We start from the raw sequence: 14,637 nt of genomic DNA, 5'->3' as shown, positions 1-14,637 counted from the left end.
TATGCAGAAGAAGCAAAAGCAGCTTCTTATTAATCTCTATAAACAGACATCTGCATGTAAGTTCAGCTAACAATCTGATCTAGATCTTAAATTTAACTTGAGATGAATTCCCTTGACGCTGTGTCACGAAAGCCGCTCCGCGTTCAGATTTCCAGACTTCCTTGAATGCATCAGATCAACCTGCGTCTCTCTGCAGCACCGAGACAAGGAGCGAGAGAGAGATGCTGTTTATTCCAAAACAATAAAGTACACTTTATTACTGGCAAAATGTTCAAGTACTTCTACTACTAAGACCACTAAGTTAGCATTAGCTTGGTGTGGCTACCATTAGCTGTAACCGTATGAGCTACCGGTACCTGCCAAGAAGGAACAGGGCAACCTCTGCAACCTCTTACACTCCCACTCGTCTGATCCCTCTTTTGTATTCCGGGCTCCCTTTTGTATCTTCTTTCTCCTCCAGGGTCTTCCTTCTTTTCGCTTCTTAAGCAGCAAAGGAGGTACAGGAAATTTGCCGCAAAGTTGCCATAGCTCCTGACTGACACAAGTCGCGTAGAAGCCGAATGAATGAATATTTGTTCAGAGCACTAGCATGTAAAAGTAAGTCTGTAATGTTATCAATGCAGGTATCTTTATCATTAAATTCCAACATGTACCACAATTAAAGTCCTGCCATCGTCCGTGCTCTCTTCCCACAAGTGGGCCCTTTTGGGACTTGCTGGAGGACAGTCTTTTTTGGAGTTAGTGTTGCATAACATTTGTTTCTGCATGCCGTGTTTTTGTTAAGGGTTGTTCACGGTGCTGCTGCTGGTTTTGTTTGTTAGCTAGTTATTTCTGTCTGTGAGCTAAAGAGCTGCCTGCCTGCCTGTCTGTCTGCATCGCCGTTGGCTCAGCTTTGAGTGTTGTCGCTATGGCAGCGATGCCGAGTTGTGATGAGGGCTGTGATGAGCTCTCGGACTCTTGAGTTAGAATAAAGGCAAGCGAAAGAGAAGCTTTTGCAATTCTCTGACATCTTAACTCAACGTGTTTTTTTCTTTTGACATTCATGGGAGTGAGAGTTTTTACGTCCAGTCCTCATTTGCTCCTCGCCGAGTGAGCTGTTACCGCAGGTGAGCCGGGAAACTTAATTTCATGCCCTGTCTCCCCTCCTCCACAGATGCAGATATAGCACTTCACATTATGTTTTCAGAAGACGTTGGAATCTGTTAAATTTTCCTCTCATAACTGTTGCTTGAACTATTTTAAAAGCCAATAAAATTAATCGTTTAGCACCATCAAATATTGATTCACCTGCCAGAGTGTTTGTGAAGACGAAACAAGCAAGCCTCACAGCTTTAGGAAGCATTTCGAACATGCACACATGCAGCAGTCGCATGCACGAGCAGCAGGGAGGGTTTTTCCTCTCTACCTTTTAGGTCAAACGAGGGAGAGGTCACAGCAGGTATCCCTCTCCGCCCCGAAAGCCGCACACACACGCTGACATCATGTTGGCTAACGCTGTCACGACTGAGCCGGCTCCTTGCTTACAGTGCAGCAGACAGACACGCAGACGTCGTCACGGTTTGCAGCACACACATGCTCGCACACGCGGAGCCATGCTCGGTTAAGCTGCATTAGCTTATGTCAGGAAACATCTTGGAAATTGGTGTCAGCGTGTGCATAAACACGGATTACGCAGACATGCGAGTACGCAGAAGCACTCCAGATGTGTGCATACTGTAGCCCGTCTATGAACCTTCTAGAAAATCTCCAGAGGAAAACAAAGCCGGTGATTTTTTGCATTGTGGCGACGGTGTGGGCGTTTGTGTGTGTGCTGTATTCTCTAGAGGTCTGTAGGGATTTTCTCGTGCCAGTTGTCATTATTATTTCTGTCTGCACGGATGTGCCCGTGCACAGTTTGACCGCGCGTTCTGCAAGCAAGGCCGTTTGTATGTTTGTGTGCGAGTGCTGACTTTGTGTGTTTGTGTGTGTGTGTGTGGACTGTTTGGGGGCACAGGAGGCCAGACGCGATGTACCAGCGCGCTGATCAAGTCTGACTGTTCCTGCCAAGCCCTTCTTCCTCCTCTGGTTCCTTTTAGTCCCCTCACATCGCACACACAGCCCCCCTCCCCTCTTATGACCTTACTAATTGTCTTCAGACTGACAGCTTTGTGGACCAATGGCATCTTACCGCAGCAAAACACAGGCCTTGAATTTCCCCCCTTTCTCTCCTCCCCAGCGTTACTGCTGTGGCACATCTTCAGATGTGAGTTATTTTGAGCTCGGGAGTTGGAGTCAGCTTTTTTTCTCCTCTCTCTTCCCCCCCCCCCCTCTTCTCCTTCTTCTTCTTCTTCTTCGTTTTCTCTCGTGTGCGGCAGGACAAGCCCAGCGTAAACACGAGTGCAGAGAGATGTCTATGCTACTCAGTGACTCACTCTTACACCCACACGCTCGCTCGGCGTGTTTTGGTTCTGTTTGTGTGTGTATCTGCTTCGGTCGACGCACACGCGTCGAGTCTCGAGCGGTTGTGCGCGCGTGTGCCTCTTCGTGCATCGTAACGTATCTGTGCGCTTATGTGGTTTAAGTAGGGTTAAGGACACTGCTGATGGAGCACATAGAGAGGTCAACTCCCTGTCCTTTATATAAGGCAACACAATGACTGCAGCTCATCCTCTCACTGCTCCGTGCAGCCCTCCCTACTCGTCCAAACTCTACAGTCCACCTCTGTGTGTGTCGAAGAGTCTAACAACACATACGCTCTCCGGCCAATTTATTAGGTACACCTGTTCAACTGCTAGTTAAGGCAAATATCTAAGCCAATCACATGGTAGCAACTCAATGCATGTAGGGATGTAGACATGATCAAGACTATCTACTGAAGTTCAAACCGAGAATCAGAATGGAGCAGACAGGTGATTTAAGTGGCATGGTTGTTGGTGCCAGACAGGCTGGTCTGAGTATTTCAGAAGCTGCTGATCTCCTGGGGTTTTCACGCGCAACCATCTCTAGGTCTTACAGAGAGCTGTGGCAGTGCATTGGGGGAAAATGGCCTTGTTGATGGCAGAGATCAGAGGAGAACGGCCTGGCTGGTTGGAGCTGATAGATAGACAACTCACATAACCACTCGTTACAACTGAGGTATGCAGAAGAGCATTGAAGCAGATGGGCTACACCAGCAGAAGACCACAACTCCTTTCAGCTAAGCACAGGAAACTGAGGCTACCATTCGCACGGGCTCAGAAGATTGGGGAAACGTTGCCCGGTCCGAGTCTCGATTTCTGCTGCGACACTCGGATGGCAGGGTCAGAATTTGGCGTAAACAACATGAAAGCATGGATCCATCCTGCCTTGAATCAACAGTTCAGGCAGCTGCTGGTGTAACGGTGTGGGGGATGCCTTGTGGCACACTTCGAGCCCTTAGTACCAATTGAGCATCGTTTAAACGCCAAACTTTGCTGACCACGTCCATCCCTTTATGACCACAGTGTACCCATCCTCTGATGGCTACTTCCAGCAGGATAACGCGCCATGTCCCAGCACTCAAATGATCTCAAACTGGTTTCTTCCACAATGTGTACTCGAACGGCCTCCACAGTCACCAGATCTCAATCCAATCGAGCATCTTAGGGATGTGGTGGAACCGGAGATTCGCAGCAAAATCTCTGAGTTTCCAGCGCCGTGTTGAGTCTATGCCACGAAGAATTAAGCAGTTCTGAAGGCAAAAGGGTCCAACCCTGTACTAGCAAGGTGTACCTAATAAAGTGGCCGGTGAGTGTTTTTCTGCCTCTCTTTCCTTCCGTCTATTTTTCATATTATACGGTTTATTTTTATTCCACAACACCGCACATGATTAGCAGTCTTGTAAATACAGCAGCCCAACTCTTAAAATCAAGCGTGGGCCGACTTTGACATTTTCCACATCTTCACATCAATGAAGAACATCCGAATGTGCACATAAATCCAAACAAATATCATATTTTTATTTTCGCACAGCTCCCTTTGTCTCACATATTGTCACTCGCAACAATCGCCATACAGTACGGTTTATGTCGCGCCCGGTAATGAATTCCTTCTCACATCTACAACCGCAGTCAAGTCATCAAGGTCTTTTAGAAAAGGTGGTAAATATGGAAATGTGTTGTGATGCTGTTACTAAGCTAATTATCAACTGTAGTGCAAGGAAAGATGTCTCCACACCACAACACAATGGAACAAAAAGATCATCCCAATGCTGTCAAACAGAAAAGTGACACCATAAACCCACGAACATGTGGGACCACGAGACAGACAGACGGGTAAGAAGATGACAGACGACAAACGAGTAACAAAACAGCAAAGTGAGACTTTTAAATGGAGTTTTGCTTCTCAAGTTTGTGTAGCACACTGAGATAATATTTGTCTTGATTTTCGGTTACTTTTCGGAGGCTGCTTTCTTTGTGCAAATGTCACTTTTGGAATAAAATGCTTTAAAGTTTCTTTATTTTCATTCCAAATTGAATGTGAGGCCTCTTTACACAGAACCCATCTGCTCGCTGCTTTCTAGCTGCATCTCTTCCTCCGCCTTTGTTTCATCTCCCCTCCCTCCCTCCTTCTTCTGTACTTCCTCCAAACTTCTGTCTGGCCATGTGTGCGCCCTCAGCGAGCCCCCAGCCTGACATGACACGCTCTGACCTCGAGTTTGGGAGGAGGGGGTCGCCCACCTCGTGATTCACTTGTGCACTCTGGGCCTGGTGAGGCAGATTGGTAGCCAGTGTGCGTCCTCACTACTGGATGAATATTTGTGGCCCCGTGGCACTGTTTGGCTGAGAATGTTAAAAAGCAAAGGCTTGGCTGTGTTGTGTTTGTTAGTGAAATGGGAGGAGGTTTTACCCGAATGCTTTGAAGCTTCAATTGTTGCCATGGTAATCGATATTTTTTCCCCTTTTTAATCCCTCCAAAATAAGAATTATCCCAGTAAATAAGAATCAGCTTATTGAAAGAATAACTCAATGGTGATAGAGATGGAGAAGCAACTGTCAGAGAGTGTGCGAGAGACAAGAGACGGCCTGTTTGTTAGGCTGTAAGTCATTTGTCCCAATGACTGTATATGTAGATGGACAATGCGTCTCCATCTGCTCCCATTGTACGAAATTGAAGCCAAAATAGCCCCCGTGACGGGCGCTGCCATCTTGCGATGGTGACGTCATTTGGAGCCAGAGTCTGCACAGTAGAGATTGGCAGGTGGAGCCTCCGTAGCCACTTCCGCTAACCAAAACACACACTTAACTTACCGGAGAAAAACAAAGCAGAGATCTCGCACGCCGGCATGTTTAACAGCAGGGACTTCAATGACTGTGATTGTTTTAGATGAGTCTTCTCTCGCCGTTCTATACTGCAGCCAGTCAGCAGGGGGCGCTGGAAATGTACGGCTTCACTTTTAGGGAGCTGTCATGTCGTCCATCTTTTTATACAGTCTGTGTTTTTTCCGCTTTGATTGGATATGGTTATTTATTTAGTTTGCTCACTGCGACTGAAAGTGAAGGCACAAATTCATTTATTGCTTTTTTCATGTATATTCTGCTTTTGTTAAGCCCCTTATGTCTTAGGCTTACACTTTGTTGTAGTTGAAATCCTAAGGCAGCAGAAGCAATGGCTTTAATTATTTTAGATGTCAGCTGTGTCCCAATCCAGGGGCTGCATCCTTCGAAGGAGGTCTACAAAGGATGCGCCATTCATAGCCTGCGTAGACCGTTAAAGCCGAACTGAAATGAGACTGGTCTACGGAGGATTTCCTGTTTGAGCCACCAGCTGTTCCCGCCCTTACTCTTACATCACCCATTGCCTAGCAACAGGTAGTTAGTGGGCTACCTAGCTAGCAGAACTAATGTCACATAACCTTATCTATTATTTTAAAGACCCTTTCAGGTTTTTAAACACGTGTAACACTAGCTGTTCGATTGAGCTGAAACCAAGAACATTGAATTGCCGCACAATGAATCTCTGGATACGTTGGGCCGCAAATGATGCCCCCGATGGATCCTTCACGGCCCTGAAAAAGGATTTGTTGGCGGCATTTGAAGAAGCCTTCGACGCGCAGCTGGTCCCCTTGATTGGGACAAAGCTGTCATTTAGACCCTCCGTTGTCGTCGTAGTGACGCTTTGAATACAATCGACGACTTGCTGCCAAAGCTCAGACTGCCAAAAGAAGGTATTCGGGACAGCCTTACTTAAAATGTAATTGTACTCATAACAATAGTGTCACCTTTACTCAAAAGTAATAGAAAACACACCACCTGAAGATTCCTAACACAATTTGTTTCCGTGCAGGCCTTTTATGAAGAGGCTTTGTGTTGGAGACGAAATGCAATACGTTCAATATCTCCCCGTTTAAGCCGCACAAATTTGCTCTCTGCTTTCAATAGCTGAATGCATGAATACAAATATATGTCAGCAATATTGAAGCTTTCCCGGCAGGCAGACTGCACTCACTGTGATGCTGCATCATCGTGCCTGTCTGCAGGGCCAGTCTGACCGTCTGTCTGCCCCACGAATTAAAAACAGCTCACGTGCTTATCACATGCCTTTTTTTTTGTCTTTTAATATGACATCCTTATTAACGAGAGCACGGAGAGAGCAAGGGCCGCAACCCCGCCGCAGCTGTCCCAGGAAATTTACCCGCGCCCCGTCTGCTAGCAGCTAATCATGAATTGAGTGGCTGTTTTGTTGTTATGGTGCTACAGGTAATTTGATTCTGGATCTCCAGGTTTCTCTCTGGAGTCTATCAGTTCGAGTCAGATTAGTAATGACTGATTTGTATTCGCGGCAATAATGCTGTGAATGTAATATCATTAGAATAGATGTATTAGATTTAGTTTTGTAGCTCCACAAGCAGCGATATCCTTCTTGCTGTTGCTTCAGGAAGTGTATGCCTCTCTCGCTGTCTCTTGTATTCTCTTGCAAACCTCTGCAGCCATTTAATACGAATGCATGCATTATTTAGTGTTATTATTTTATGCATACAGTAGTAAATGTTGGATCGTCAAAGGCGACAAGCTCACTGCCGAATCAAACAATAATATCCCCGTCCTCTCACACGAGGTAAAAACATTCCCTTCTCAATCTGCTAATTGCAAAATGAATACAGTACACTCCCCGACATCCCGAAGCATGACGTCCTCCTGAGTCATGATTTCACCCTTGAAGTTCCAGAAACAGCTAATCCTCGCAGCGGTAGCATCCTCAACCCCCCCTCCCCCCTGCAGCCCTGCGACACTGTACCATCCAGCTAGCGTCATGCCTCTGCAATAGTCAAAGACGATTCCGGTGCTGTAGCCGGTAATTTGGAACGAAGGGAATTTACCCCAAATAGCACAGAACTCCCCCCGAGGAGAGTGTAGAGCAAGCTGTTGTTATTGGGTCACGGTTGAGACATAACAGTGACTCTCTCTCCTCTATTCTGTAACCTTCCTGCAGCTGCGTTATCGCGGTTAAAGCGTGGTGTACACGGAGTTTGTCTCGTCGGAGGAATGTAATGATGCTAATTACATTCTTCCTATGGCTGCATATGTTCTTAGCTGTGACGTTCCCCCTTCCACTCAGTCTCGCTCCGCTCCCCGTAGACCTCCTAAAAGATGGAGAAGTACCTTTTTTGCGCTCCTGGTCTGCTTCTCCGCTCCTTGTGCCTAATTGGCACAGAGTGCTGACATTTACACTCTTCGCCCTCAGTGACACGGCTCCCTTTTCCGCTGCGAATCAGCTTATTAGTAAGAAATGATATTTCTCTCTCTGTCCCTCTGCTTGACTTGGGTTCATTCTTTACTTTTCTCTGTTAAAAATCATCCTGTTGTTTTGACCCGAGTCTCTCAGAATCCTAACGGCCTTCGTGTAATATAGTGCTGCCATGAATAGGCTGTGTGCGAAAGCCCCTCAGGCTCAGGAAAATCAGGCGTTCTCAGTATCAGGAATGTTGCAATGCTGTGCTGCTTGTAACTCCACTACCACGATGCTCATGTTTCCTGGTTTTTATGTGGCAGTTTCCTTCTTTTCTAAACTCTAACATGCCTGTATTTAATGTCAAAGTGGTATATAAGGAACGGTAGAGCGCATTTCAATATTAGATTTTTTTGAGGAAACGATTGCAGCTTCTCTGGTTGCAAAACCCAATGTAACGTAAGCTAACGCCAGTGCCAACCGATTGTAAGGAGTGGCTGCAGCCTGAGTTGCCAAATGAGGCGATGAAAGTAACACACATAAATGCTGCTCTTATGCAGTATTTGGTTCACAATATGGTAAGATTGAGCTTATTTAAAGTGATTATCTCGAAGATTTTCATGTAAATAAATGTCTGTTAAGTCACTATCTATTGCCGAATGGGGTAGCACAATGGTGATTGAGCCTATGGCCCACTGATGAAAGCCTTTACATTTGCAGTATTACAGGCTGGGTGTCTATGTCAACTTTCGCGGACAAAATCACAAGCAGTGCCCAGTTAGTGACACGTCTTTTTGGCCTTTCATGCCTTTTTTGACTGAGGACAGTGGATGGTGTCGGAAACAGGGGAAGAGAGTGGGGATGAGACTCGCAAAGGGCCGAGGATGGGAGTTGAACCCGGGGCTGCCGCATTGTGGACTATGGCCTCTCTAGATGGCCGCTGATTTAACCGCTGAGCTAAACCGGCGTCAGTGACGCGTTTTCCATCACCAAGCAGTGGTTGGTCTGCCAGAGAGGGTAGGCGGAGCTAAGCGAAAAGATCAATGACTACAGATACAATTTCAAAAATAAGTGACAATCCAAAGAAAAAGAAACAAACTCGACGCTCAGATGAAGGCAAACAGTCTGAAAAGGAAAGCGACCGTCAGCGAGGGAAATCAAGAGTTACAACCGGAGCCAACCGTGGACGCCACACATGCAACACTGTCTGGATATCTGGGAAGTGTGCTCCCGCAATTACTGTTTATCGCCATAGGTGCCGCCAAAGAGAACGAAACAGACATCTTTGAGATTACAACTTTAAATACCACAAAAAACGATGACAAAATGAGTTGCCAACGAATGAATTGTTGATAATTAGTTAGTCACGCCATCATGCATGTTTTTTACCGTGTGCACGGACATGACGACATGTTCTGGAGCTGAGTGTGAGGAGTGAGCCATCTCACATCCTTACTGTCTCTGCTGAGAGTTGCGCATGCAAAGCAGCGACCGGGAAGCGACAGGTAAACAACACATTGCAAAATGCCGGCGGCCGATGCAACATCGACGCATCCTACAACTTCTAAAGTCTGGGAGCATTTCACCCTCGACGCTGCAAAGAAAAGAATCGCCTGTAAGATTAAGAAAGCGGACGTTGCTTACTATAGGAGCAAGTCGGTAATTTGCGAGTATAGGGAATATTCCTTCACTAGACAGCTGTAATAAAAGCACACCATCATTCAGTGTCTGTGAATTGTCTGACATTAAGAAAACACGCCCCAAAAGAAGGATGTCGCCCAAGCAATGTGAGCTCAGTGAAAGTTATCCTCGTCCCCAGCAGTGGCCAGCTTCAAACTCGGGTCCAAAAATGGAGGATTCCTTCCCGGCAGTTCTCCTAAAAGGCCCCATCATCCCTCCGCCTCCGACTTGGTAGGGATGAGAGGCCCCGACAATAAGCCCCGACTGACACAAAATGGAGGACATCGGCTCTCGGCGGAGCGACGGGGGATTTCCACTGGCCATGTGTGAGATTAACTCACCTCCGAGGTTCCATGCTGCGCTGACTCCGCCGGCAGGAGCAGAGAGAGAGAGATGGGAGCGAGGGAGTAAGAAAAGGAAAGATGGAAAGCTATTAAAATCAAAGGTTATTACATTGCTGCCAAGGTTAAAGGAAGATTTGGCAGCTTCGAATCCAGCGGGTCTTTTGTGCAGTCATGTTGAGACTAAACGTTAGTGTTGCTGAAATGTTGCTTTTCCTGTTTGACACCAGAGGAGAAAAACTGCCCTCATGATCCTAACGGAGCAGTAAGAACACACACACCCGCCCTTTACCCCCCCCTTCTGACATCCATCCGCCCCGCTGTGTGCCACACCTGGCAGCTCCCAACAACTGCAGGCGCCTTAAAACTGAATGGAAACCATTGAGGAGGAGAGGAAATGAGGAATTAATCCTTCCCTGTGTGTTCGGTTTGAAGAGTGTAACTTCTATTTGTATGACAGATAATGACGGCGCTCATAGAGGAGCGTGGGAGGGGCAGGGGTGGCGAGCACACTGGAATTGTCATTCATAGCCGTATTCCTCCTGTTAGCGCCTGTCGTTTATTTCCCCACTGCGTCATTGTCATTTGCCGTATTATTTTTTTCTTCTTCATCCCGCCCCTACAAAAACGGCACCTGTCACTGCGCGCGCGTGTGTGTATGTGTGTTTGTCTCCTCACACTGGGAGCAACACAAAACCTCAGCCTCCTTTTTGAAAATGCAAATAGGTTCTATTTGTGGCCCGCTCCTGTCAGAGAGTGGGTGAGCGTATTGAAAGAAGTTTTTGTGTGCGGCGTGTGGCTGCATCTGCGTGTGTGCACATGGTGTCAGCTCGCCTTTGTGCATCTGTTTAACACTAAGTGTCTTTGCCTTGGCTGGTTTGTATCTGTGTCCTTGGTAACTGTGTACTTTGATTTTTTTGGTGCAATGTGTCTGTATCGACAAAAAAAAGATGTTTGTGTGTGTAAATCGCCGCTGCTCGCGCCGGAATATTCCAGACTCTATATCCTCCCTGTTGCAGGCGTGAAGCAGAGGGGCGAGGGGAACAAACAAGCTGACTGTGTGTGAATCTGTTTACCATGTTTATGTCTGTATGAGTGAAGTAGGGATGTGTGTGTGTTTCTCAGAGGTCTGCATCTGCAGCGGATATGTTAATCCACGCAGCTTTGAAAGTGCAATGTGAATAACTTTCTCCTTCTTCTCTCTCTCCCCTCTCTGCATCCTCCTCCTCCTGACCTTTCTTCCCCATTCCTCCTCCGTCCTCCCTTCTGTCTCTTTCCAGGAGAAGAACAAGGACAAAGACAAACGTTTCCGTCCGCTCTACGACATCCCCTACATGTTCGAGGCCCGCGAGTTCCTGAGGAAGAAGCTCATTGGTAAAAAGGTAAGAGCCGGTTACACTTTGAAACCTACCTGAAATCAGCTAAACCTCCAGACAGGGATTCCCCCGTGACTCTACGTACATTCCAACCCCCATATAACCTAGACACACATCTCTGAAGCCCTAAGCGAGGTATCTCTTTCTCCCCCTCTCTCGTTTTGAATACCAAGTACTCCCGCTAGATGCCCGGAGGCTTGGTATTGGCCGGGGCGCACCCTTTAAACAAGCAGTGTTGATTTCCCCCCTCTTGTGTCTATTGATCTGCGGGGTTCTGTGCACCTTAGGGGCTGCTATGATTTACACACATCTGACCCAGCAGATCCAGACGCTGAGCTGGGGAGCACTCGAGATACCTCGTTCCCACCGAAATCAGCGTGTTGACGTGGGTTTTTCAGACCTGGGAAGACCAACTTATAAATGCCGATTGTCTCTTTTCCCATTGCCAGTGCAGTCTACTCCTTTCAGTGTCTTTTTTTTCCTGCGTCACCGTCTGACGCCACAAACGCCGAGTTAATAAACAATAGTACGCACAAAGAATGTCGCCTTATTTCTTCTTCCTCTCGGATCAGAAGCTCTCTCACCTCGCTGTCTTGCCGGTGTTGCTGCGTCCTGCACGAAACAAAGAACAAATTTGCCGTTTTATGCGACAGCGGCCGGAACTTCAATGTCATAGCATAGGGATGCACGATATTATAGCCACGTTATCGGCCGATATTGGCTTAAAAATGAACTATCCGATCGATATAATTAACCAATAAAATAATGGGCTGCTGCATACTTGATTAAATGCCCGACCTCGGTGCAATGTCCCCGGCGCGAAGAAGACCTGCGCGGCGCAGCGTGATGACGTCACGTGTGTCTACCTGCAGCATGAGAGAGTTAGAAGCCAAAATGTCCGCGGTGTGGAAGTTTTTCAAAGTGTCTGAAATAGATAGCAAAGCTGCTATTTGCAATGACTGCTCAGCTTCGGTGATGCGAGGAGGAGCCGGGGCAAAGTCTTTCAACACTACAAACTTGATTAACCATCTCAAGACCCGTCACCCCGACCGTTGGAACAAATGTGATAAGAGTATCACCATTATACTGTACGCTAATTCCAATACAGAAGAGAGTTGAGGATCTCTGCAATTAGGTGTGCGGGAAAAAAATATTGGTATCGGTAATCGACGAAATGAGTTGTAAAATATCGGCATATCGGATGTCGGCAAAAAATCCAATATCGTGCATCCTTATCATAGAATTGTGCCGGAAAGGCGGCGGAGATTAGCGCCTCGACTCGGGTTTTGTGTAATAATTACATAATAATAATAATTACCCGGGTCTACTGCAGAGTCTAAATGCCGATTGTGACCTAGCCACAAAGCTGTGTGTGTGAAAGTGGCTTTAAACATACTTTTTGGCTGACCGCCGGGGTCAGCCCCACACACGGGTCTGTATGTGACTGAGTGAGTGACGGTACTTTCACAGCTGTAGAGAGAGAGAGTTGCGACTTTGCAAAGGCGGATCATGGAGCGTATTGGACCTCCACTGATGCGACTCTCTGTCTACATGGCTCTGGATACTTTGTGCGGGGATTAGGCGGGGCTGCTCCTCCTCACCTACGTCCACAGCGTGCACCTGCTTTCAAACACGTTGTCATCTGCCTCAGCACAGTCCTTGTAACACATTGCCCACAAAAGCGCACATTGACATGCGGTCAGCCACATACCAGGTTTTGACCTGGTCTTGTTGTGTTAAATCTAAATAAACAAACACATTCTGGTTGCTTGTATGAGTCTGACACAGAAGGAAAAAGTTGACTGACCTAGATTAAAATCCAACTATTCCAAGAGATGTGTAACCAGCCCTGTCCAGCACACACACACTGCGTTGTTCTTAAAGCTCTCATCACTAAATCAGCAAAACGACGCCTACATTGTTGTTATAGTGGTAATTCTGCCGCCTCCAGAGGCAGCAATGGCAAAGGGAAAGAAGGCAGCTGTTGCTCACAGGCACGCCCAAGGCTATTGTCCACTGCCTGAGCTGATGATGGTTTATGTTTTTCCAAATAGCTCACTCTTAACACTTGTCACAGAGGGGGAACATTATAATGGGAACCAGGCTGGAATAGATTTAAATCTTTTTTTGCAAAGAAAGCTCCGGAAAGAGCAGACTGATGGATAAATCCGTCAGAATATGCACATTCATACTGACAAATGACTTCCAGAGTCAGAAGTCATCCCATAAATTTGATGCTGTTTTGTAGCCGACTTCCAAATATCAGATTCTGGAGCTTCAAAAATCAATTCTCAGTGTGCTTTCTAAAAGCCCAGCTTGTGTTCCTGCCGGGCTGACAGTGTACCAAACAAATGCGCAACTTTCAGGGGTCCAAACCACCGCAGCAAAACAATAGATAGAATAAACACTCCCATCTAACACTCTCATAAGTGTACACAGTTAAAAAAAACAAAAAACATTTGCTGTTCCGCCTGATAAACACAAAAACATGCACCCACTCAAAGCCAAAAAGCCAAGAGAGTTCCTTTTGGCATTCAGCAGAGGAGTGAGATTCATATCCCCGTCCCAGCCTCTTATCGCAGCCATTTTAATCATCCTCATTAATGTTTTTTTAATGACAGAAAACGGAGCCGTAAGCTGGCTTTTGACGAGTGAAGCGAGAGTAATGATTCGCCTGGTTATTTGTGGTGTTTGTGTTCGGGGGGGGATAATGAGCGTGTGTGCGTGCGTGTGGTGGGAACAGGGCAGATACAGCCTTGTCAAGGTGTAAAAATGCTGTGCGCATTATTCCATTAGCATGATGATGAAATGTGTGGCAGCGGGCCGTATAATGAAGGTAAAGTGGGCTTGCTGTACTATTTTAAAACATGTGTGGTCCACATAGGTGCATGTAGATGAGCTCATAATGAATACATACAGGCAGTTAGAGCCACAAACATGTACATGCACATGCAAGCCCATAACTGTCTGCTGTGGTCATTAGCTGCTCACTCATAGCAACAATGCAATGCAACACAAAGGGACTAATAATAGTGTAATAAAATAATTCACTTCTACGACCTGCAACATACTTTAATACGTTTTTTTATGTTGCAACATACCTCAGCACGCACACGTCATCACTACATCCAGCTCCATTAGACTGAAGGGTGTTTTAAACGTCAGCCCAAAAGGCGATTTGTGGTGTTTACCAGAGAGGAAACAAAGCATGCATGATTTTATACGTCAAAGGGAGTTAGCATCTTAAGTGTGATGCACGTTTTCGCCCGAGCGCATCAGCAGCCGTGTTTACAGTCTACATTTAAATGCACCCAGGGTGATCCAATCACTCACGGGCGGCTTTACATGCAGGTGTTAGAGCACTTCATGGCATGTCGAGAGGTCTGTTTGTCCACATGCATCAACCCTTGACCGCCAAATCAGTGTGGAAGCATTTCTATTTACAGATACTACATTTCTACACAGAATCTGTAGGCAGGGACGTGGATTTCAGGGATGTAGATGGGGTTTGTAGTCAGAGGAGTGTTGACCAATCACGTATCAGCAGGCTGCGACGAGAGCAAAAGTTCAGCTAA

General features: G+C 46.6%; 1 protein-coding gene across 1 annotated transcript in view; it reads left to right on the top strand.

Annotated features, from left to right (window-relative positions):
- Window positions 1–14,637, top strand: part of snd1 (staphylococcal nuclease and tudor domain containing 1) — a 209,714-nt gene that overhangs the window by 25,467 nt on the left and 169,610 nt on the right. The window contains exon 11 of the mRNA XM_069671242.1: window positions 10,967–11,068. Within this exon, the coding sequence (XP_069527343.1) occupies window positions 10,967–11,068 (102 nt within the window). The remainder of the gene's footprint in view (window positions 1–10,966; window positions 11,069–14,637) is intronic.

This window comes from Semicossyphus pulcher, unplaced genomic scaffold (genome assembly GCF_022749685.1).
Source record: "Semicossyphus pulcher isolate SPU_LCO1_2020_fin unplaced genomic scaffold, fSemPul1.0.p SCAF_20, whole genome shotgun sequence".
Lineage (NCBI taxonomy): Eukaryota > Metazoa > Chordata > Actinopteri > Labriformes > Labridae > Semicossyphus > Semicossyphus pulcher.
The sequence above is the reverse complement of the archived record's forward strand: the minus strand, read 5'-3'. Positions and strand labels throughout refer to the sequence as shown.